Source organism: Scomber scombrus, chromosome 20, assembly GCF_963691925.1.
Source record: "Scomber scombrus chromosome 20, fScoSco1.1, whole genome shotgun sequence".
Lineage (NCBI taxonomy): Eukaryota > Metazoa > Chordata > Actinopteri > Scombriformes > Scombridae > Scomber > Scomber scombrus.
This window is the reverse complement of record NC_084989.1, coordinates 23,374,458-23,400,031: the sequence shown is the minus strand read 5'-3', so window position 1 is coordinate 23,400,031 and position 25,574 is coordinate 23,374,458. Positions and strand designations below refer to the sequence as shown.

At 39.7% G+C, this 25,574-nt stretch overlaps 2 protein-coding genes across 3 annotated transcripts in view; both read right to left on the bottom strand.

Annotated features, from left to right (window-relative positions):
- Window positions 1-308: 308 nt before the first annotated feature.
- On the bottom strand, window positions 309-10,311 carry eif5a (eukaryotic translation initiation factor 5A). Of its 2 annotated transcripts, none has more exons than XM_062441330.1 (5): window positions 10,254-10,311; window positions 6,326-6,513; window positions 5,504-5,608; window positions 3,735-3,866; window positions 309-1,838 (listed from the first exon to the last, which is right to left on the bottom strand). In XM_062441330.1, the coding sequence occupies exons 2-5, from the start codon at window positions 6,491-6,493 to the stop codon at window positions 1,773-1,775; spliced, it is 471 nt and encodes a 156-aa protein (XP_062297314.1). In that variant the 5' UTR covers window positions 6,494-6,513; window positions 10,254-10,311; the 3' UTR covers window positions 309-1,772. The 2 variants fall into 2 exon arrangements, with proteins under 2 accessions (XP_062297314.1, XP_062297315.1); XM_062441331.1 differs by lacking the exon at window positions 10,254-10,311 and adding an exon at window positions 10,165-10,189.
- Window positions 10,312-14,287: 3,976 nt separating this feature from the next.
- The window catches only part of tnikb (TRAF2 and NCK interacting kinase b), an 86,490-nt gene continuing 75,203 nt past the window's right edge, over window positions 14,288-25,574 (bottom strand). The window contains 6 exon segments of the mRNA XM_062441339.1: window positions 14,288-17,020; window positions 17,730-17,869; window positions 21,311-21,470; window positions 22,762-22,911; window positions 25,134-25,234; window positions 25,359-25,493. Coding sequence (XP_062297323.1) covers window positions 16,937-17,020; window positions 17,730-17,869; window positions 21,311-21,470; window positions 22,762-22,911; window positions 25,134-25,234; window positions 25,359-25,493 — 770 coding nt within the window. The 3' untranslated portion in view covers window positions 14,288-16,936.

Below are 25,574 nucleotides of genomic sequence, written 5' to 3'. Positions count from 1 at the left end.
TAAAAACACTCAATTTAACTTAAATATACAAATAAAGGAGTTTTTGCTTTGTGTATTAAAACTTTTAAAAGGGTTGTAAACTATTTTAACTTGCAGAATGAGCAGCAGAGCTTTAAAAATGACTTTCATGAGCTTCAGTGCTCGTTTCTTCAGTGTTGAGCAGATTCATCACAGCAGGTTTGAAGCTCATTTGATACGAAATGACATGTTTTAAAAGAGGAATATGAGTTACCTTTTTAAGAAGGATTTGAGCACTATGTCACTTTTTTTTTTTTTGAGTTTAGAGACACAAAACCAGACAGACATAGTTTGCAGTTTTTGTCCATTTGTTTCAACGTTTTTATTTTTTAGCCATCTCCAGTCAGGTGACAAAGGCCTCGAGTGAACAAAAAAGTTTGCGACTCTACCAACCCTCCCCAACCCGATCGAGTCCCTCAAGAGGAAAAAAAAAAAAAAAAAAAAAAAAGAAAAAGAAAAGAAAAAAAAGAAAAAAGGAGAACACACACCTCACTGCAAACCGCCTCGTACATTTCGTCGGAGGCCAACACCGCTACACACTCACGCCTCTCAAGAAAAAAATTAAAATAATAACACAATTTTTTTGTTATTTGGGGTGCGGTGGGGGGGGGGGAGGGGATGGCTGGGCGGCGGCATCAGCATTGGGGGTGAAGGTGTAAGGGTTATGGGGGGTGGTGGTGACGATACCCTCGACCACCCGCCTCCTCCCCCCCATCGGTGGACGAGAAGTGTGAGCGCACGCGACCCTCACGCCCCCTCAAACTTCTACACAGAGAGAGAGAGACTGGCATCATTATTATTATTATTAACGAGGGGAATCACTGACTGTTAAAGGGGGTAAGAAAAAAACAAAAGAAAACCACCACTTTCTTGTTTTTTTTTTTTTTTTTAGAGCTTTTTCGACATGCTGGGGTAGAAGAACCTCAAGTGCTCTGATATATAATGGCCACCACCGATCCCAGCGACTGGGAGGAGAAGAAACGGACCTCAGGACCCAGAGCTGAAGGCCATGCTGGAAAGCGGTACGGCTGCTATAGAGGAAGGGGACGACCTAAAACCAGATTTTATATATTTTTTATTTATTGTGTGTTAGCATCTAAAGGGGGCAAACCCTCCCCATCTCCCACTGCTTTAACTCAAAAACTGCCCCTCCCACCCAAACACACACAACCCCCCCCCCCTCTCCCTCTTTGACCCTTTCCCCCCTCTTTTACCCTTCCCTCTAAAAGCCTTTTTTTTTAAATTTTTTTAGACCTGCTATATTTAAATCTAAAGAATATAAAAAATAATCATACAAAAGCTGAATCCCGTTGTTACTTCAACATTCAGGAATGCGAGTGGCGAAAACCAAAAAAAAAAAAACTTTTGAGAAAAATAAACAAAAAAAAAAAGGTTAAAAAAAAAAAAAAAAGCAGGAATGAGCAACTGATCGTTCTTTTTTTTTTGAAGTTGTTTTTATATAAAGTAGATTTGTTTACCAAACAAAACCTCAATGATCAGGCAGAGGACCATCATGCAGCGAGCTGCAGAGGAACATTCCCAAAACAGCAAATATGGAGGAGAGAAACGTAAGAGAGGGGGGAGAAAATAATTATAAAGATCAATGATGATGATGATGATGGAGAGAAAAATCACAACAGAATGATTTGAGGTTGTCTGTGAAGGCCGACGCTTTGGTGACAGAACCAATGAGAATGCAAAGAGACTGGTTGTGGGTGGTGCTTGTTGCCCCGCGGCAGCAAAGTCCGTCTCCCTTATTTGCTGGCCAGGACCTTGGTAGCGACAGCACATTCCTCCCCCATGGCAGAAATCACGGTGACCTGAGAGAGAGAGAGAGCACATTCAGAACATGCTCGAGTCAATCATCTGAAACTTTACACGAGCTGCTCAAATATATACGAGTCTTTAACCCCTGACATGCTGTTAAGGGGTCAAATTTAACCCTTTTTTTTTTTTTTACATTTCAGAGCTGTAAAATCACTGTATACATATTTATTGTAGCTGGACAGTATTAAAAATGTAAATAAAATGCTTATTTTTTAAATTCTTGTGCAGCTCATACATTTTTATAGATGTAAAATGTATAAATTTGACCCGTGTTTAATACAAATATTCATGATATTCTATAAATTAGTGATTGAAGATAAGAAATCAAACATGAATTAATGACTTGATGCTGGCTTTATGAATGTGAATTGATGTAGAGACTAATTATGAGAGAATATAAACAGTTAAATCATCTGCTGCTTTCAGTTAAGTGTGTTTAATTAAAAGAAGAAGAAGAAGAAGAAAGAGGCAGACTTCTTCTCAAGAGTGTTTATATCATTGCTGCCAAAAAATGTCAAATATTTTGGTGAATCATTTAAAAATCTTCCAGTTCGTCTCCGCAGCAGTTGAAGAGGCATATTTCCATTTAAGAAATCCTGCAAAGCTTTTACATATTTAGGAGCGACTGTCACCAAAAAACCCAAATCTCTGATTAAACTGGCAAAGCTAAAACCAATATTGAATATTTTGGAAAACTCTCCTAATATCCACAGTCGGGAAGATGAATGCAATCAAGCTGATCGTATTGGCTTATTGCGCAATCATACTTCAAACAGTTAGACTTGATTATTATAACTTTCATTTGGAGCTATGAAACACCTATCATAACCAAAGGATATGGAAGGTTTTGCTTTACCGAATTTTAAGTTGTATTATTTGGCTGCACCAATTATCTATTCTCACATGGTGGAAGAAAGGCCCATTCATCATTATCTGCTCTTAACAGTCCCACTGCTGTTAAAAAGGCATGTTTTAATAATAAGAGTCTGGAAGCAGATAAAACATCACATCGAGGCTCCAACAACCTACTTGGACACCTCAATATGTGAAAACCAACCTTTTTTAACCAGGTCTGACTGATAGTGTTGAAAGGCATTTACAACTTAGGTGATTTATACATTAACAGCGTTTTTGCTAAATATGACATTCCTAAATCTGCCCTTTTCCGATTCTTTCAAATTCGAAATAACGTCAGGATGCATTTACCCAACTTGAGGTAACATGAGGCAAACTACTGTGACGCTGCTGCTAAAGGGGCTGTTTCGGCTCATTTCCTTCTTTTACCGGATCCTGCACAACAATATTTCATTGAACACAGCGAGTCTCAGACGGGCATGGACCGATGAGCTGAATGCATGTTTAAAAAATATACATGATTGCTCTGTGAATGTTATGCATTGCCTTATACAGTTTAAGACATTACATAGGCTCTATTATTCTAGAGACCCATTTGCAACATGTGTAAAGTCAACGACTGGTAACTCAACATTTGTTTTGGCTATGCAGCAGACTGTAAACATACTGGAGAAGTATTTTTCATTGCTTCTCTATGGCTTAGGGGAAATATTGGGAGCCTGATCCATCTACCCCCTTTGTCTTCCGCCAATAACTATGAGGAATAAAAGGTTATCCTATTTGGAAGTGTGATTGAGGAGAAGTTAATCCTCCGGGCATGGAGGTCGGACATTGAGAGAAATGGTAAATATGCTTCACCTGGAGAGGCTGAGACTTTATAATGAAGACTAGGGAGACATGTTTGATAAGATGTGGGACCCGACAGTAAGGGACTAATGTGTCGATCACTATGAAACACCCTGCTGCTGTGTGTATCTCTCAATCTCTCCATAATAATAAAAATAAAGTCAAAGCTCTATATTAAGTAAACTTACCATGAATTCATCACCGGCTTCAAACTTTGACTCGATTTCCCTGCCGATGTCGTTTTCGGGAACACGCAGGTCCTCCCTGATGTCTCCGTTGTCGCTCATCAAGGACATGTAGCTCTCAGCGATGTTAACTAACTGAAGAGGGGAGGAGAAAAAAAAGAAAAAAGGAGAAAGATATTAACATTTATAAGAAGAGAGGACTGTGAGACTATTATTTATCCTCAGAGTTTAAGTGTTTGAGTTTGTAGTCGGTTAAATCTTAGCCTGAAATCTGACCTGTTAAACTACTTATTTCATTGTTTTTACTTGAATTAAAACCTTTATCAGATTAATTAGGCAGAAAATGGTGTTTACAAGTTAGTCTGAGTTCATGTGGACACAAAAGAGAAGTAACACCTGTTAGAGAAAGTTAATCAATCTGCTGACTGATTGAGTTATTTTGCTTCTGTTTTATTTCTTATGATCTTTGTCTATTTCTTCTCATGTCAGCTGAATAGAAAACAATAAAAATCTTGTCTTTTTGTTCCCAGTTGAACAAACATTCAGCTGTAATGTGACGGCAGCAGCGAGCGGCCGGCCGGCTTAGTGTCCGACTGGCTTAACAGAAAATCTAGGACAGCGGATACCGACTGACTCAACTTTGCAGGTACGACATAATGAGCCGTATACGACCCATAAACCATCTCAGGACTTCTAGAGCATTACAACAGCAGACAGACCTGAGATTTAAAACACCTGCTTTTATAATCCTGACCTGAGTTAATCTGCTAAAAGCTTTCTGGGCCTCAAACGAGGAGAAAGTGAAACACATCATCATCATCATCATCCTCCTCATCATCATTCAACCCAGAACAACAACGCTGCCGTAATTACTATCTTTATAAAAAGTTTGTGGTGTCTTTTGGGTAATCTGAAGCCGTGTTTATGTGGTTTTGTTTTAGAGTAAAAAGGATTTTCAGTCTCGTCTCTGCAGCACAAAGTTAAAACAGAGTTCGAGAAAAACATTAGTACAGTATTAAGAAAAGCTTTTCCCTTTTTACATTCATTCATTTTAACAACACAATAACATCTCTGCATGTAAGGGATGTTTGTTATTGTGTGTTTTAGGTGCTTAATTATTAATCAGTGGTGAAATCCAGACAAGCACGACTCATTTCTGAGCTTTAACATTAACTATAAGAAGCCAGCTGAGCCATCAGGTGGTTGCGTAACTCATTATGCATGTATGTAAGCAATGTGATGTCAATGATCTGCTTGTAATGGGGGTTAAATGTTGATTAAATGACACCAATTAGCAGAGAAATGTGTGTCAGGTTATGTAATCTGAAGCTTTTTTGTCTCCAAGCCAAAATAAGAGTGAAAAATGTGCTTTTTTTCCTGCAGTTTAGATCAAATTTAACTTTTAAACACACTAAATTATTAGAAAATCAAATGTTAACTTTATAACAAACTTCTACGTGGACTCTTGGTTTTGTATGTTTTCTTTTAAAAGCAACAGTGACTCAATCTTTGTGTTCCTTGTTGTTAGGTGGGAGCCTCAAACACTCGAGACACTTTTTCCAGAAACCTTCCTGCAACCATCTAAACACACACACACACACACACACACCGGGGCCGATCTCTTTAGTTACGGCTTCCTGTGTCGGCCCAGCAGTCAGTCGTCTCCTCTCTAATGAGTTACTCTCTGCGGTCGCACTTGAGTGATAGAAATGTTCCAGAGATGTTTGGCTGGTTGTTTTTTGTTGGGTGGGCCTGCAGGCGTATTATAATACCTGGTAGTCTATCCTCTTAATGGAGGGAACATCCATGTTGTGGGTGGAGGGGCACATATCTTCATACTTCTTGTTGGTGAAGATGTCGATGCCAACCATGTTAACCTGGAAAAACACAAACATAGGATTTAATTCATGGTCATAAAAAGTTAAAAAGGAGAAATTAGTAAAGAAATCTGGTTTAAAAATTCAGAATAAAAGGTTAAGCTGTGCGGCTCACTGCATATAAATTAACCTGGTGACCTCACTGCAGACAGAAGGAGGTCAGAGTGATAATTTACTCCAGCTGTGGCAGGTTAAAGATGTTTGTTCCACATTTAGATTTACTTCCTGCTTAAATAGGGTGTGCAGGAAAACCGGGAGGAAGAGGAAAGACTTAAAATTGTTAACTGATGTATGAGGGGAATTATAGATTTGATGGCGAAATTAAAAAAGCTCATAAATCAGAGGTCTAATAAATAGGTGAAGTATATCTTTTTATTTGTCTATTTCTGTGTAATTCCCACAGAGGGCAAAGTCCAGCACACACATGTAGAGGTAGGGGTGGAGAGGTGGCCTGGGGCACCTTGGTGTTAAAGATAAGGAGACCACGCTACTGAAGCTGCAACTTGAGGCAGCTTGGATCAGACTCGTGTGAAACCTGAGCTCCTGAAGGCCTCGGCTGAGCCTCGGGTCTCTGGCAATGAGGCACATCACTGACAAGTTTCTACTTTCCAAAATCCATTTAAGACTTACAGCTGCGTACTTTAACAGGAGGGGAGGGGGGGGGGGGGGGGCTATATCACCCCGCTCTAAGGACACAGTCTTATTTAAAAAATCTACCTTAGCATGTCCGTGTTTGCCGGTCTTGGAGGTGGACATCTCAACGATTTTGCAGGGGCGTCCCTTCAGCACCACGTATCCGTTCTTACGCAGAGCAGAGCACTGCATGGGGTAGGTGGCGGAGGCGCCAGACTCTCCGGTCGTGAAGTCAAGATCGGGATCTGCCATGGTGCGATGGGTCAGGGGTGCTGCGGACAAGACAACCACAGATCAATAAGCATTCAAAAAAAAACACTGAAGATGATTAATTAGCTGCACTTTGATTAAAGCTCAAACACTTTACGGATATCTGAATGTAACTTGCATCTTTCACACAGTTCAGGTTTTATCTGGTAGATATATTAACACTTAATGTTTAAAAGTGATAACTTCTTAGTGAAGATAAAAGCAGGGCAGCAGTATTATGTCATTGTTTAAAAGGATTAAAAGGGTCTAATTTTAGTTGAATTTATGACATTAAGAAGAATCCGAGAGCTGTGGATATTATTAATTTAGTAGTGGTTTAATTAGTATAGTTAATGAACGAGTACGCAGCTGTCTGACGAGGAAGAAGACTTTAAAATCATGAAAACCGCCTTAAAAAGTCACAAAGAGGGGGGGGGCACAATGTGACCCATCGCAATCTGCCACAGTCAGAAGGAGCATTACAGCAGGCGGGTTGATGATAAGACTGATTCTCCAGATTAATCAGTTAATGGGAAACGTTGTCGTCCCATCTTCTGATCTCTAATGGGGACAACAGTTCTTTGAAAGTGACCCATTACTGAGTGAGAGCACATCAGCTGTTAGACTGCAATGTAGTCAATGTACGTCCACTAATAGAGCTGCTTTTTCCCTCCGATAGGCACAAAAATATTGATTCTTTGATGCAGCGCGATGCAGACGTCGACGGTTCTTCATTGATCTAAAAATAGCAGTCAACGTTTTAAGAGAAAAGCGAAGTAGTCAGATGTTAAAGGAATGAAAAGGGCAGCAGCTGGTCAGCGTACAGCAGCATGTGCTCCTTATCTCGTAGTTTATCTTTAAAAAAAAAAAGAAGAGAAAAAAGGCAGCAGACTTGATAACTGGACATTAACCTGAACATATGAGCAACAGTTTAAAAGATTAAACAGGTAAGAATTCATCTGATTAACACTAAATGTCACTATTATGATCTTTAAGGGTATTTTAGTTTAAATCCTACATTCACTGTCCTGCTGCCTTAAATACTCACTAAAGGCATCAACTGTGTATTAATCCGCCACTGAAAACAGTCCCAAATAAACAATGATGTCATTATGTGCCAAGCTGGTGAGGAAACACCAACTAAAGACTAAACCTTCCCATTTGATGACTTTTATAAGGTTTAACAGGTGGAAACTTTTAATGGTGTAACAAGACTATTTAACATTAACATTATACTGAGTTAATCTGGAATTTGAGGCCGTGTCACCGACCTTTTCATCCTTTCTGGGGCCCCCACTAAAAAAACAGCCCCAAACAAAAGCATTACTCACTAATTTGCAGAAGTAACTACAGTGCCAAGCTGTTTAAAGAAGTTATGTTAGTTGATTTGCCTTATTTAAAAAAAAGGGTTTAAAGCTCTACAGGCAACAGACTGGAGGAGTTGTAGAGTTTCTTTAGGTCTCATGGGACTTGTTCTTCCAGAATATGCCCAGCCTTATTCTTTACTTTGACATTAAGTTGTTTGCATAGTTGTCATGATCAAAACGTGTCTTCAACTAGTTAAAAATGAGTGTGAATTGTAAAATGAGTAAAAGGATGTGTGACGATTCACAAACTAAACCTCTTAAGTTCAACAGGTGGAGACTTTTACCTTTTATACATTTATACTAAGTTAAACTGGGATTTGAGGCCCTGTCACCAACCTCTCTCTCTCTCAGGGACCCCAGTGAAAAACAGTCACAGACAAAAAGAAACTAAGAGTGCCAAGCTGTTTAAGAAGTTATTTTATCTCTACTGACAGACTAGAGGAGTCATAATGTTTGCTTGGGTCTCATGGGACTAGCTGTTCCAGATGATCAGCTAAACGTATCTTCAAACTAGTTAAAAATACAACTTATGTTACATCTAACAAGCGGAAACTTTAATGCTGTAACAAGACTACTCTACATGTTTTAATTTGCCTTCACTTTACCGGGTTGAACTGGAATTTGAGGCCCTGTCAGACTTGTGACTTGAGGACCCCACTGAAAAACAGTCCCAAACAAAAGCATTATTCACTAGTTTGCCAAAAAACCACAGTGCCAGGCTGTTACAGAAGTTATTTTGGCCTGATTTCTTAGTTTATTAGCTCTACTAACAAACTAGAGGAGTCATTTAGCCTTATTTATAAAATGAAGCTGTACACAGACAGACTACAGGAGACATAATGTTAGTTTAGGTCAGATAGGACAAGTTGTTCCAGATCTTTAACTACTTAAAAATGCAACTTGTGTTAAGTTTAACAGTTAGAAAACTAAACTATTCTACATGTTTTAATTTTCCTGCATTTTGTCGGGTGAAACAGGAATTTGAGGCCTCGTCACAGATTTCTGTCATATGGAAAAACAGCCCAAACAAAAGCATTATTCACCTATTTGCAAAAAACTACAGTGCCAAGCTGTTCAATTAGTTATTTTTACTTAGTTTTTAAAGTTTTTTAGCTCTTCTGACAGACTACTAGGAGTCATAAAGTTAGTTTAGGTCTCATGAGTCTGTTGTTCCAGATGATCAAATACAGATAATAAACAGACAATGAAATAGTTAAAAATGCAACTTTTGTTAAGTTTAACAGGTGGAAACTACTGTATTCTACATGTTTTGATTTGCCTGCATTTTGTTGGGTTAAACAGGAATTTTAAGGCCTTGTCATAAACTTCTCTCTCTCGGGACGTTTTTGCAGCTTTTCTGGAGCCAAAAAAAAAAAAGAGCTGCTGTTGTGTTTTTTAAAGACTAACGCGAGATCTAGTGTGTGGAGAAGAAAAGTGGCATCCTCATCCTCAATCATATTAACTCCTGATTAAATTAAACTCTCTCCTGAACACTAAAATATTTGGGGGGGTTTTAGAGACACAGAAAGAAAGGAGAGAAAAAATCTGACGTCGTCGCAGCGTGGACGCTCTCACGCTAAAGTTACGTAGCTCAACACGAGGCTTTGCTCTCCGCTTTCTTTTCCTTTTATCAAAGCATCTAACACACATTTAACATCCACATTAACCAGCATTAACTATTAAACACAACACCTCAAATACTACTCAAATTGCCACTTTAATCATGTAGTGGAAATCTAATTTTTTAAAGTATTATTATTATAAAAAAAGATGCAAGTAGAACAAGTTAGCCGGCCTGTAGTTTACAACATATCGGAAACACCCGAACATTACCGATTAACAACATTGGAATTAAAAGATAGGTACCGTAAATACTCGGATATATAGCTGAGCGGCGCATACATTTTTTTTTACCGTAAATACTCGGTTATAGAACAGAGCGCACAAAGGGCGAGGACCGTTATCCGCTTGGCTTTAGCTGTTTCATGCTAAGCTAACGGCGGCTAACTAACCCTCCATTCAGCTCCGTCCCAAAAAATAAGGGGGAAGATTGACTCTCACCGGCTCGGTGCTTCATTAACATATACACAGTCGTTACCGGGGTTGTTTAAAACCACCGGATGACATCTAACTAAGACATTATCGATGATAAATGGAGAACAACTCGAAGGCCTCACATCCCCGCATTTTCTTTATGATTCGAGCCGGCCGCTAACATACCCGGCCCCTGCCAACCCCGTCTACACCCGCCACGAGAGAAAAATGTACCACAGCTTCTCGAAAACACTAGTAGTAGTAGTTATGTACCTGAATCTGTGTGAAAAGATGAGTTATTAAACCGTTAAAGTGCTCCGTTTATCCCCCCAAGGCAGAAACACGCGCCATGCCACACTTACCTTCCAAGAAAAAGAGGACCGAGAGTGCGCATGCGCGGCCAACTTTACTGCAGCATCCGTAGAGGAAGAAGGGAGGAGGGAGGGGGGGTAAAAGGGGGGGGACGGTTCACGTGTTCCGGTGGACGCCCGGTAGAAAGGGATGCCAGGTCTGAGCCAAACATGGCAACCCGTTAGTAGAGCTGTGGTTCCCTAATACGGTGCAGCACCAACCACCCAGGACAGTCTGTAAGGCCCAAACACAGAGCACAGATTTATTTTATAAATAAGGGTTATTGGCAAATAAGGGTTGGCAAGATGAGCAATTCAAAACACCCCCCTCCCCCTTTTATTAATACTATATGCAGTTGTATTATCCTTGTGTACAATATAGTTTTTCCTTTAGTGCTACTTTTATGGGTCAGTGAGAAATAAGGTTTGGCAAGATGAGCAATTCAAAAATATGTCTTTAGAAATAGTTTAAAAGCAGCATCAGGTTTGTTAAAATGAATGAAATGAAATGACATTTGCACCATTTTTTTAAAACCAAAAGTAAGACTGAATGCTCCTGAAAATGTCAAATGGTGTAACCACAAAAGAATGATAAATATTACATATTTTATCCACCTACAGTGTATTTAAGTGTACTTATATTTTAAAAACATTTAAAAACATCAAATGAAAAGGACATTTTTTTGGAGTATTTCTACATTTAAACTTTAAAACATTGTGTCATTATTGATCAGGATGTATCCTAAAGACAAAAATAAATTCTAAATAAGTTTTGATTAACTGTAAAATTTGTAAACAAAAAACAAACAAACAAAGTTGCATTGCAGACATGGATTATATTTATTCCACATTTTTAGTTCACATTTATTTTCCTGTATATATAAAACAGATTTTTATGAAGAAATACTGGTTACACCGAATGACACTGGGTTTCATCATGTCATTGACCCATTTACAATCCCCCTCCTCTCAAAAATGTGTTTTTCTTTTTGTTTTCTACAGTCGTGCTGAATGTTCTGCTTCTCTGTGCTGAATGAGTCATATGCAGAGTTTGACACCAGACGGCTGTTGTTATTGTTTTTGTTTACATTCATCTGCTGAAGATTGAAAATCCAATATTTAGGGATTGGTTTACACAAAGCTGGATTAGTACCCACAGGGTCTGAAATTCATTTTACTTGATCATTTTTCCCACACGCTCATTGATACAAAGTCAAAGTCACTTTATTGTCAGTTCTAACTACATGTACAGGAAATATAGAGGACTGAAATGATGTTTCTCTCTGACTCATGGTGAGGTAGACAACAATGAAACAACAACAATAGTGCAACTAATAAGCAAAAACCATATAAAAAAAAACTGCTAACCAATAAAAAACTCCTTAGAGCTTCAAGTACTAACAGTAAGGCAACAAGGCAAATGAGATATTTAAATATATTTACAAAGTAGTGAGACAGATAGTCCATGTGAGGGAGCAGCAGATTCTACTAACCACAGTGCATTGTAGCCTGTTAACCTATTATCTCTTGCCCCCAGGCAGCATGTCCACGTGGGCCCCACATGGGTTAAATGCAAGCTAGCTGAGTGGGCTTGAACAGGGCAAAGTGTGTAGGCCCCCATATTGTTTCAGTAGCATGGGCCCCACATGTGAGCTGGCTGAATGGGCCCCATTTAAGCTCCATTCTGATGCCACTTCGACCCCATATGAGCAAAAGACATGGGGCTTACGTTGCCTACTTCACCGTGCAGAGTTATAAAAGGAACAGAAAGCTGCATTCATCTGCTGAAGGTAGAAAGTTACTCTGTGCTCATTGAAAATCTGATTATATGGAGACGTGTAGTGAGTCTTAAAATACTGTGCTTGGAACAATATTGTGTCTGATCTGGTTTTTTATTACCACATTATAATCCTTAAAGTCACGTCTGGTCCTTCTCTCTCATTATAAATTAAAGAATCTATTAATATGCAAATATATTTCATGTCAGAAGTTTAATTGCTGGACACACAAGACTTATAACACCCTGATGTAAAATGTAGAAGTTGAATTAAATGAAAATACTCCAGTGGAGTACACGTACCTTGATGCAGTAGAGGATGAAGTACTCAGATCCTTTACTTCAGTAAAAGTACCAAAACAGCAAAGTAAAAATACTCCATTACAAGTAAAAGTCCTGCATGAAAAATCCTACTATAGTAAAAGTACTTCAGTATTATGAATGATGTAGTATGCAGTATTACAGTAAAAGTACTGCAGTATTATGAGCGATGTAGTATGCAGTATTACAGTAAAAGTACTGCAGTATTATGACTGATGTAGTATGCAGTATTACAGTAAAAGTACTGCAGTATTATGAGCGATGTAGTATGCAGTATTACAGTAAAGTACTGCAGTATTATGAGCGATGTAGTATGCAGTATTACAGTAAAAGTACTGCAGTATTATGAGTGATGTAGTATGCAGTATTACAGTAAAAGTACTGCAGTATTACAGTAAAAGTACTGCAGTATTATGAGTGATGTAGTATGCAGTATTACAGTAAAAGTACTGCAGTATTATGACTGATGTAGTATGCAGTATTACAGTAAAAGTACTGCAGTATTATGAGTGATGTAGTATGCAGTATTACAGTAAAGTTAGCTAGTTTAGTCCAGTGGTTCCCAACCTAGGGTTGTCTGATTCACAAATGTGTTTTCAGTTTTTAGACTTTTTCTCTAATCTTTGATTTTTGCTGAAATATTGGATCATTTGAACATTTATTGAAATGAAACCATGTAAGAAGTTTAGAGGGAAAAATCACTATTTGGTGGAGCTGTTAACAACTCATAGACATCTGAAATGTGAGCCGACTACACACTGCTTTTTGGTTCATCTTTAACCTTTGTGTCGTACTCCCGGGTCAAATTGACCCTGTCTCTTTGAACTGTTCCTTCTTTCCTTCCTTCCTCCCTCCCTCCTTCTCTCTTTCTTTCCTTCCTCCCTACATCCCCCTTTCTTCCCTCCTTCTTTCCTTCCCCTTTTCCTCCCTTCCTTCCTTTTTTGCTGTCCTTCTTTCCTTCCTTCCTCTTTTCCTTCCTTCCTCCCTCCCTCCTTCTCTTTCTTTCCTTCCTCTTTCCTCCCTTCCTTCTTTCCTCCCTGCCTTCCTTCCTTCCTCCCTACCTGACTACCTCCTTTCCTTCCTTCCTTCTTCCTCCCTTCCTTCCCTGACTCGAGGACAACAGGAGGGTTAAAAATGTGTTGTATTTTAAAAGCTTGTTATATTTTCCAATGTGTCAAATCTTCATCTGAAAAGTAACTAAAGCTGTCAAATAAATGTAATCAGATATAAAGAAACCAAATAATCTGTCATGAAGTGTGAAAGTGAATAAAGACATGAGAGCGGGTCGTGTTGCTGTACAAGGAGCCGACATTTATTGTAGAATTTTCCAACATCACAGATGCGTGTTACCAGATTTTGAGGTCGTCTTTTTTTTTTTTCTTTTTTCTGACTGATTCCAGTGATTCAGACAAGGTGAAAACATACACTCACATGCATGTCACACACCTGTGCTCACACCTGCCCGCCTACACACACACACACACACACACACACACTCTGACAGCCGCACACACGTTCAGTCTTGATACGTACAAAAATTGAAATACAAATACAAATAATACCACAATAAAAACATTGTTCATTTGTTTGTTTGTTGAGTTTTTTCTTTTTAGAAATCCTTATAGCTATGTTCTCTATTCTGTAGAAAGACAGCTAAGCTTTAATAAGTGAACATTATTTTTTTGTCTTTCTCTAAAATGATGAGTAAGATATCATCATAACGAAAAATTCTTACAGTATATATATATATTTATATATATCTTTTTTTTAATCTATGCTTTGAACCGTCTGCCTCCTGACCTTTATGACCTTTATTCACAGGACGTCCATTAAACGCTCGACGTCCTGCACATGTAAAAGGCTTCAGCTGTCTCACACCTACCGGCATCCTCTTTGTAGATCCGATGATGAACAATAAAAAGAAGATTAAGTAAAAAGATGAGCCAGTTTACTTTCTTTGTAATCCCCTTTCCCACCCTCACACACACACACACACACACACACACACACATACACTCCCACCAGTGTTTACAGAGACCATCGTCAAAGAGTAAACCCTTAAAAAATAGAAAATATCATCCGATGCCCTCGTCCTGTTGACTCTATATAAGCTGCTCTGGGTACGAGCGTCCATTAAAATGCCTAAAATATATAAATGCCATGAAAAAGAACGTAGAATAATCCAGTGCATGATATAAAGTCATCCGACTGGTGCTAAAGTTAGGATGTTGTAAATTCACGACTCTTTCACATAGAGACTTCTACTGTCAGACCAGCCAGTGTATTGCCTTAAAACTTACAATTCAACAGATTAAACAAAACTATAAACAATAATTTGTCGTCATGCAACAAAAAAAAAAAAAAAAGCACAATTAAATCAACAGCGATGAACTACAGAGAAAAAGAGGAAACTTTGTATTTAACCACCAAACAGTCTCTTGGCTCGTTGGTTGGTCAGAAACTACAGTACAGACAGATTTTACAGAGGTATGACAAATTAAAAATAAAAAGCATGATTGTTATTATTATATTTTTTCTTCAGTGTCTTCACCTGCTTTTTCTCCCAAACTCCGTCTTTATTAACCTTAACATCAAAAAGTGAGTATTTACACGAGTGCAGTGCACACAGAACAGCAGGGACAGAAAAAAAGAAACAAGAAGAAAAGGGAAGCAAAGAAAAAGAAAAAAAGAAGTAAAAACTCCTACTTCTAACGCCAAAGTTCTTCTTCTTCTTCTTCTGCTTGTGTGAAACTTTTGTGAGAAGTTTTTATTATTTTTTTATTATTGTGTTGCAGAAATAATACAATATCTACAACCTTCCTTTTTTCTCTTCTTCCACTAAGAAAGAGAAGAGAAGAGAAGACACACCTATACAGGACACAGTGAGCCTCAGTAGCTGTGCAGCATCCGCAATCACACACGTTAAAAAAGTCTCATTTCTCCGACATCCACTGCTCCTGTTTGTGTTTATTTTTGGTCCTTTTTTAAAAATCCTTAATACAGGGGAAAAGACTTCGAGGGTGTTTCAGCAGCAGTACTCTGAATAAATGAGTGTTCACACTGGGAGCTTTTATTTTTATTTTTTTTGTCATCTATTTATTTTTTACAGAGGTCTTTTTGCTACGAGATGTTGTGAAGATAAAACCTCCAGAATCAGTCGAGCTTCTGCGGTTAGAAGCCAAACCGATAACCAAATAAAATGATGATGTTATATTTATGATTTTAATCCAACATTTGGCTCGTGGCTGATTTTCATAAAGATTTCCATCCACAATAAAAAGCTGAACTATAAGGAAAGTTCGTCATTTGTGCATCTTTTCAGCAGCGTCTTCTTAACTCTGTTACTGTCCCTTTAATTCATTTAAATTTAAATTTTCCCTTTTCACTAGTGTTGGATATAGTTTAAAAAAACTTGCACCAGCACCATTAGATACCCATCGTGTGAAGGAAAGCATTCAATTGTATAAAATGCCTCCACTCCTCCACATTTAAATGGTTTGATTTTTTTTGAAAGTCTTCAGATTATTAATATTTATTAATTAAAGAGCGCTTGCATTGATTGGATGTGAGCGAATCCATACTAACAGTCATATTTTCTAGCTCTGGGTGCAAAAAGGATCGATTGCAGGTGTTTTCTATACTACTTGGTATCGATTTATTTCCATATTTCAATATCTTAAAGATATGGAGTACTGATTCCCAGCCCTACTTTTCATAGTCAAACATACAGCTGGAATTTTTGGATGTATTGATCATTTTTTGAGCTCAGTTTTCAGGTGAGAAAAAAGCCTTTGAGAGGATTTAAGGCCAAAACTGAAGGAGAAAATGTAGCCGGCTCACTGTGGGTGAACTCTCAGAGATTTTGGTTTAAAGCCAGCTGATAATTCCCCCTTAAATCGGACCAGAATGGGCAAAAGCATAAATTGTGGGGTTGGCTTTAACATCTTAGGAGATAGTTAGGAGAGTGCAAACTAGTCCAGAAGCACATTGCAGTGATTAAAAGCTTCTTTGCAACTTTTTCTTTTTTTTTATTAACATCTACAAGTGTTGCATCCAAGTTTTTAAAAAGTTTTTCCCTCTTCGGATGCTACTTTGATCCCCAGCTGTATTTTCTGACTATAACCAGTCAGAATAGTCGAGTAGCAACAGACTGACCGACGTACTCGCAGTGTGAACACCCTGAAAGAAAATCATCGCTGTGCTACACAGAGAACTCGTCCACAGAATCCCGCTCAGTCAAACGAGGAAGTCGAAGGCTACTCGGCGTGATGTCGGCGTCCTTTGAAACTCAAACGTCCGCAGGGGAAGGCGGAGAGGCGTCGTCCACCCGAACCTGGCCGGCACCCGAAGGCTCCGTATGGGGGGGAGGGGGGAGGGGAGGGGTGGGTGTCTGTGTCCTCGTGGCTGGATGGAGGGAAGCTACTGTAGGTGGGTGATTTTTACTCCTCCAATCCTCCAGCTGATGATTTCCTCGGCGGTCCGCTGCACTTCACACACACACTCATACACACACACACCATCCTCCCGTCATCCCTCGCTCCCTCTCTCCTGGTGGTGGGAGACGTTCAGAGTGAAAGAGGAGGAGAGTTGTGGAGGGTTACCAGTTCATCATGGAGCTTCTGTTGAGGGTCATGAAGAAGACTTGGCTGCTGCCTCCAGAACGCACCGAGGCGAAGAAAACCTGCAGGACACACACGCAGGAGGAAGTTCATTTAATCAGATGTTACAGATCATTTAATGCACTTTTATTTAAAATCACACACAGGACTGAATTCACTTCAGATGCCACAAAAATACAAGAGATGCCCCTTTTATATCTGTGTACTGCATGTGAGAAATGTGTGTCCTCACCAGGCGGGGAGTTCCGGTCCTCTGAAATGAGGCCAACGCGGAAGTAACTTAAAACTGCATTCTATCAAAAGGCCACCAGGGGGCGACCGTTTTGGTGTCAAAAGGACTTCTGTCTCTATACAAGTCAATGGAGAATTCACCAACTTCTCACTTGATTTCTAACCTCAGTAAACGTTTTCAAAATGTGTTTATGGTCTCAATCGCTAGTTTAAAGCCTTCTTCAATGCAGTATGATGTTCATTTGGGACATTTTGGCCTCCCTGATTTTATATGTGACGATAAAGCAGGGTATGCATTAGGGCGTGGCTACGTCGTGATTGACCGGTTGATTGGTTCACAGGTTCAGGAGGGCGCCTCATGCTCCTCCTGATGCCCATATAAGTATAATCAGTGTTTTTATTTTTCCCAGCATGCACCGGAAATTTTCAAGATGGCGCTGCTCAGATCCGATACTATTGGCCTCCGGTCAGCACAAACCAATGAGTGACGTAGCGGATATTACGTCCATTTCTTATATACAGTCTATGGTTCAGACTCACCTTGTCGTTCCTCTCCGATAGAAACTTCAGTCGCTGTGCTCGCTTGTGCATGAAAACTCCGTCGAGGTGTCCCGTCTCCACGGAGCGGATCTCAATGGCCTTCTCTCCCCAGCCCATGATCTGGTTGGAGTGGATGTAAGCTGCAGAAGGTGGGACAGGGCGCACACACACAGACACACACACACACACGCGCACACACACACACACAAACAAAGGAGGGTTGGACAGGAGAGCTTTCAGCACCAGCCTCACACCCAAGCCAATCACACCTCAAGGCCTCCTCGGCCTCCAGGAGGAGATTATTGCAGCAGTTTCTGAGCGATTTGAACGAGAACTGAGCTCCTGCTCCTCGTGTCAGAGGAGGCTCAGTGAGGAGACGCTGTCAGACAGACAACTGACGCAGGACAGCTTCACAGGCTGCTTGCTGGTTTTTCATTTAGAGGGCAGAGTTTGGTTAAAATGAGCATCAGTGAGCTCTTACTGTTCTCTGACAGCATGAATTAAAGGACCAGTGTGTTGGGTTTAGTGACATCTAGTGGTGAGGCTGCAGATTGCAACCGACTGAATACACCGCCTCCACTCCCCTTTCATGCATTGAAGAGCTTATGGTGGTCATGACATGGCGGGCTCCTTATGTAGATATATTATTATTAAAACATACTTATAAATATATAATCCATTTGTGCCAAGTCTGTTCTTCTAGATGCCACTAAATTCTACACACTGCACCTTTAATAGTTAGTTAGTTTAATAGTAAGAGAAATAAAGTTGGGTTTCCTGTGGTTGCTTACAACTAAAAGCCTCTCAGTGGGCAGAAGGCTGCTTGTTTGTTAGATGAGTGTAAGAAAATTAATGTAAGAGTAGAAAACATTGTGCTTTCTCTCTCATTTATGAGGTCACTGATGTTTAGCGCAGTGACACTCAGTTGAAGGAGTAAGAATGGAAATGCATGTGATCATATCTTAGCACAGCCCAGATAAACAGAGCAGAGGAGAAGGTTGTAGATATAGAGTCCAGTGGAAGCTCTTTTTTACAGTTTTATAATAAAGTTCTGTTTTATTTTATGTTATTTTGTGTGGGAGGAAAGCGGATCCCATCTGCCGAGGAAAGGAAATCGACCAGAGGGGGCAGAATCAAACGCTACGATGCAGGTAATGGTGTTTTGTAGGGGGGGGGGCGGAGGGAGGAATGGGGGTGGGTTGGGGAGGGGAGGGGGTCTGAGGCCGGGCTTGGCTGTGAGCAACTCTGGTCTGACAGTAAAACACACACAACAACATGTTCACAGGTAATGATGAGCTGTCTGCACATGAAAAACACACATAACCACCACGAGCACCACTGCTGCAGGACAGAGACGCAGTCAGTCAAACACGTTTAATCCATCAGGGAATCGAACAGTGACGTCTGAGAACCAGAGAGTGAAGAAGAATGGAGGAAAAAACACAAACAGCGGCTTTGATCGACTCGGATCATAAAGATCCAAGATCCATCCTTGATGTGCTCGACTCCTCGTTGTGTTTGACTGAGTGTAGTCCTGAATAATAGATTTTATTTGAATGGATCTTTACTTTCCAGATGCTGAATGTCATAAAATGTTGTTTGTGCTTCATAAAAAGTTTATTTTTCAGAGCTCACACAATCAAGGATGAAAGTAAGACTGACACTGTGCCTCAAATCACATACTTCTGTGTACACTGTGTACTTACTTGTGACTAAATAAGAGAGTAGAGTAGATAAACCTACTGATGGCTTATAGCTGGCAACAATATAGTAGAGCTTAGTGTAAAAAACCCATGTAGGTCAATGATATGTTATTGTGTCCATGTGGTTTAATCAAATTTAAAGGGGTTAAAATGTGAAAATAAACGTATGAATAACTTGCCCACATTCTTTTTTTGTGGACCCAGCATCAAATTTCTGCTTTTAATCCATTTAGAGAGAATATATTAGAGGATTATGGCAAAAATGTCTAAGTGGTGTAACCATAGAAACTTTGTACCAAATAATTCAACTTGCTTAAAAACAGTAAATTCTCAATAAAACACCATATCAACTAGTTTGGCATGATCTTACATTATAACTTTTTATATTAAATAAAGTATGAAAGTGTAAGTGCAGAGGTATGTGAGTTGAGACACAGCTATGGGTGAGAGAAATCTCCTTTTGGTAACATTTCACAGTTAACAGTCATATGGAAACAAAAACAGCAGACAAAACAACACATGAGCATTTTCCCCCCAATGTTTAAAACAGTGGAAGTAAAAGACTGTGTGTGTGTGTGTGTGTGTTTGTGTGTGTGTGTGTGTAGATTATGATGGAGAGGAGAGCAGAGGAGGTGGCACTCAAACGTTGAGGGACGTGTGTTGTCAGATCATGCAGCAGATGAATGATCAACACTTAAAACTAAAGAGAAACGTTGAGTTTTTTGGGGGTTTTTGCTCCTTTGGTGATTTTACCTGTTTTTAAGTCGTGAGAACAAATCATCATTTACAGTTTTAAACGCTCCGAACTAACACTTAGCACAGTGTGTTGAGTGATTAAAGAAGTGCTAATGGTTTTTAAAATGTATTACATTTTATCGTTATCATTATTGTTATCGTTACAGTTATCGTTATAGGTACAGTTACAGCTATCATGAACTTTATAGTTATTGTTATAGTTATCGTAATAGTTATCGTTAGTTATCGTTTTAATTATTGTTATCGTTATCATAATAGTTATCGTTTTAATTATTGTTATTGTTATAGTTATCGTTACAGTTATCTTAATAGTTATCGTAATAGTTATCGTTATAGTTACTGTTATAGTTACAGTTATCATTACAGTTATCGTTATAGTTATCGTTATGTTTATAGTTATCGTTACAGTTATCGTTATAGTTATCGTTATGTTTATAGTTTATCGTTATAGTTATCATTATAGTTATTGTTATGTTTATAGTTATCGTTATTATTACAGTTATAGTTATCATTAACGTTAAAGTTATCGTTATCATTAATGTTATAGTTATCGTTAATGTTATAGTTATCGTTAACGTTATAGTTATGTTATAGTTATCGTTAACGTTATAGTGATCGTTATAGTTATCGTTATAGTGATCATTATAGTTATCGTTATAGTTAACGTTATAGTTATCGTTATAGTTAACGTTATAGTTATCGTTATAGTTAACGTTATAGTTACAGTTATCGTTATGAAATTCAAGATAATAACGCCCAGAGCGGATTCTCTTTAGGTGACATCACTCAACAAAGTTTGTCAAAGTGTCAGCACGGAGCGATCAGTGGAGGATTTTGTCGTTGATGTGTCCTCGTTACAGTTATATTCAAACTCCCAAAAACCAAAAAGCAGGTGTGTTCCTTTAAGCAGGTAAAAACCAGGTGAGACTACAAGTGAGGTGGCGTCTTGATTAAAGGTGTAACTGAAAGTAAAAGGCGGGAAAAAAGAGAGAGGAGTGCTGCTTTGAGCGGAGGAGGAGGAGGAGGAGGAGGAGGAGGTGTGGTGGGGGTGAAAGATGATCTGCTGAGACCGCTTATAGGAGGTCAGAGGTCAGGGAGAAGCGAGCTGATTGGTTGACGTACCGACGGAGGTGGGCATCTCGCCCCACTGCAGCACCACGTCTTTGGTGATGCGTCCGTAGGTGTTGACGTAGACGCCCTCGTCCTCGTAGCACAGCAGCATCTCCATGCCGTCCGTCTTGGGCAGAACAACGATGGCGTGCGGGGTCACCTGACCCTGAATCTGCCGGGGCGACACACGGGAGGGGGTTGGAGGGGGGTGGGGGCAGTGGAGGGAGGGGGGGGGTTAGGAGCTGCCGTGAGCCTACAGGAGGCCTGGAGCAACCCCTCATCCCCCCCGCCCAAAAAAAACCTCCCACACCCTCCCCACCCTGAGAGAGAGAAACTGCTGCAACAATAGAGTCCCCCCGCTCCTCAGCCACGCAATCGCCATGGAAACAGACATGAGCACAGTGTGATTCATGACTGCCAAGAGCAAAGTGAGGCGGTCGCCGTGGTAACCGTCTCCTTCCTCCCCATCCATCTCTGACTGTAACCAGACCGGGGTTAGAGGAGGACACTGGCTCAACCGCTCCATCACTCACTCATCCACCTGTTAATTCAGCTTATTCATGCATTCATTCACTCATTCAACCATTCACTCCATCATTCATGAATTTATCATTCATACGCTCCATCACTCACTCATCCACCTGTAAATTCAGTCTATTCATCCATTCATCCACTCCATCATTCACTGATTAATTCACTCACTCATTCATTTATCATCCTTTCACCTGTTAATTCAGCCTATTCATTCATTCATTTACTCACACAGTCATTTATTTATTCATTCAGTCCATCACCAATTTAGTCATTCATTAAATTACCCATTCCCTCCCTCCCTACCTCCCTCACTCACTCATTCATTCATTTACTCACTGACCCACTCCCTTGATCGTACAATCCCTCATTTATTAATTAATTCACTCACTCATTAACTCACCTGTTCATTCATTCATTTTTTCACTCAATTACTCCTTCATTCATCTCTCACTCTCTTGCTCATACAATCCCTCATTTATTCATTCATTCACTCATTATTTCACTCATTCTCTCAACCATTCATTCACTCACTCACTCAGTCATACAATTACTCACCTATATCTGTTGCTCAGATTAAATCACTGACTCATTCACTCACTCACTCACTAATTTATATAACCAAAGTCACTCAGTCATTTGTTCATTCCTTCATTGTCTTTCTCACCCATTTATTCACTCCCTCATTTATTCATTCACTCACAAATTAACTGTCTCAACACTCACTCATTCTTTGACTTATTCATTCATTTCCTCATTTACTGTCACTAACTCATTCATTTACTCTATTTCACGTTCACTCGTTCATTAAACACACAATTTAATCTTTAAAACAGTTAAAAACAAACATGCAGTTAATGATTAATAATTAATAATTAATTAGCTTTGATGCTGTTAATCATGGCATGATGTCATCATCCACGCTGTCTTACATGTGAGGGGATGTAGATGTCGTACGGATTCCCAGAGTCCACGTCGATCACATGGAAGCCAGCGTTGGAGCCGTAGATGACCTTTAACCTCTGCCCCTCCTCCACAGTCAGGTCCACCAGCAGGGGGCGATGCTGCAGCTCAGTGAACGACTGACAGAGACACAGAAAGAAAAAGAGGAAAAATCCTGTTATTAAACGGAGAAATATGTAAAACGGGTACCTCAGTCGAAAATTCAAAATACTGGAGAGAGTTACAGTTTGTTTGCTTGTTTCCATGACGACAGCACACTGTGTTTGTCATGGATGTATAACAAGAGCTGGATGTGGCGCCACCACTTCAGTAATGGTCACTCGCGGCATTGCAGCTAACGAAACAATGACTTCCCTCATAGAGCACCATTATAAAAGAGACGCCTCGAACTGCAGAAGAGATCAATTATGAGTCTTTATGTTCTGAACTTTTGATCCATGGAGGTTTTAAATTTGTAAAACTTTCCTCAAGCCGTGAACTGCATAACGTAGAAGTAAACCTGGAAGCTAGAAACTTATATACGTATATTCTAGCTGAGTGATTCTTATAGAGCTGAATGTACTGTCCAGTATCTGGCTCTTATTATATATTCAAGGTGTTATGTGTGTCATAGTTTCATATCTGGCAACCTGGAGTGTCGAAATGGGCGTCAACCTGATCTCACAGAAATAAGTGAAATGACCACGACCTCATAACACCGCATTACATGGTGGTGGTACATAATGTGTTAAAATGATGAGTCAGCACCACGATCAGGCTGACGTTCTGCTCCATAATGTACATTTCAAAGGAGAACATACTGACTGTATTATAGTCGCACAGGCCAGTAATTCAATTTAGCATGCTTCCTAAATCTCTGATAACATTAAATGGTTTCAACGACAATAATAATAAATAAAATAATGATATTTAATTATAAAGCACTTTACTAAGCAGAAATAAAACAAGAAAATAAAAAAACAGTTGCATTAAAACTCAGTACAGTGCAATACAGACAATCAATAAAAATAAACAGATTCTATAAAACCCGAGAACTGAGCGATCAGAGCAGTTGATAAAACTAATGACATTGTCACCAGCAAAAGGGCAACCAGTAGGATTCATATGATCCATTGAAAATCTATGAAAATCAGTAGTACAGGCAGTTAGTAAATAAGATCAAATGAAATCTTCAAAGTCACTGAAACCACTGATCTGACTTCCTCAGGCATCTCCTTTCAGAATTTTGTATCTAAATTTGGCCTTAAAATCCCTCAAAAGATCCAAAAACAGCAACACACACCTACACACTCTGCAAATCAACACACATTTACTCCTATTAACGCGGAGAAAGAGACGAGTGCACAGAGAAATACGACACATAACGTTTTTTTGTTTGGGTCATAAATCTCATTAAATCACATCTTGAGTCACAGAACTATGAATCAGGACGATGAGCAGGAGCGCTGTGATTGGTCCCCTGCAGGTTTTTTAAGGATAAGGGTATTTTTAGTGTCAATAAATCTCGTGTTTAGAGTGAAACTAACAATGACCTGATCTACTAACGAGTACTGTGTGTGAATCCAAAGCCTGAGATGTTATTCCTCTGTGCTGCAGAACCTCTGTTGGTTTAACTCTTTGTTTCCATTTCTGAACAAACTAATTAGATCAAACTCTTCATAGTTTTATGTCATATGTTGGTTTTCTATGTCTGTCATTGTGTTTCTCTGTAAAGCTGCATCCTCAACAAACTAAGGATAAAAATATAAAGAAATGAATCACGTTCTCATACTAAATTGGGTCTTAACCTTCGTGTCGTCCTCCCGGGTCAAATTGACTCCATCTCTTTTGACTGTTCCTTCTTTCCTTCCTTCCTCCCTCCCTCCTTACACCTTTCCTTCCTTCCTTCTTTCCTTCCTTCCTCTCTCTTTCTTTAATTTGTCCTTCGTTCTCCTCCTCCTTCCCTCTTTCTTTGCTCACTTCCTTCCATGCTTCCTTCCTTCCTTACTCCCTCCTTACTCATTTCCTTCCTTCTTTCCTTCTTCCCTCCCTCCTTACTCCTTTCCTTCCTTCCTTCCTTCCTTCCTCTTTTCCTCCTTACTCCTTTCCTTCCTTCCTTCCTCCCTCCCTCCTACCTTCCTTCCTTTCTTCTTTCCTCTGTCCTTCTTTCCTTTCCTCCCTTCCTTCCTTCCCCCCCTTCTTTCCTCCCTCCTTTCCTTCCTTCTTCCTCCCTTCCATCCTTCCTTCCTCCCTCCCTTCCCTCCCTCCTTTCCTTCCTTCTTCCTCCCTTCCTTCCTTGACTCGAGGACAACAGGAGGGTTATATCCACTTTTATCCAACTCTACAACCCGACCCTCCTCACCTTGAAGGCCATGAACTTGTGGTAGGGTTTAGGAGCCCAGGCGTAGATCTCAACGGCGTTCTTCAGAGCGATCACCAAGAATTTAATCCTCTCATATTTCACTGCAGGAGGAGAAAACACACATTTATCCTGGTTATCTGGTGACCTTTAACACACCGGTGGAGAGTAAACAAGTCCATTTTTATACTTCTACTTCACTCCTTTGTACAGATTAAGTTTCCGTACCGACTTTGTAGTGCACGCAGCCCTCCAGCTCTCCGACTGTGATCCAACCCTGTTTCTTCTCCACTTCGGGGTCATTGTGTAATATCCTGTTCCTCAGCCAGGACAGGTAGTAGACACGCAGCTTGTTCTTCTTCCCTGGTTTGTAGAAAGTAGAAAAGTTATATATACTAATAATGATGCATCAGTGTAAAGAGCTGCCTCTCAATCATCAGCAGA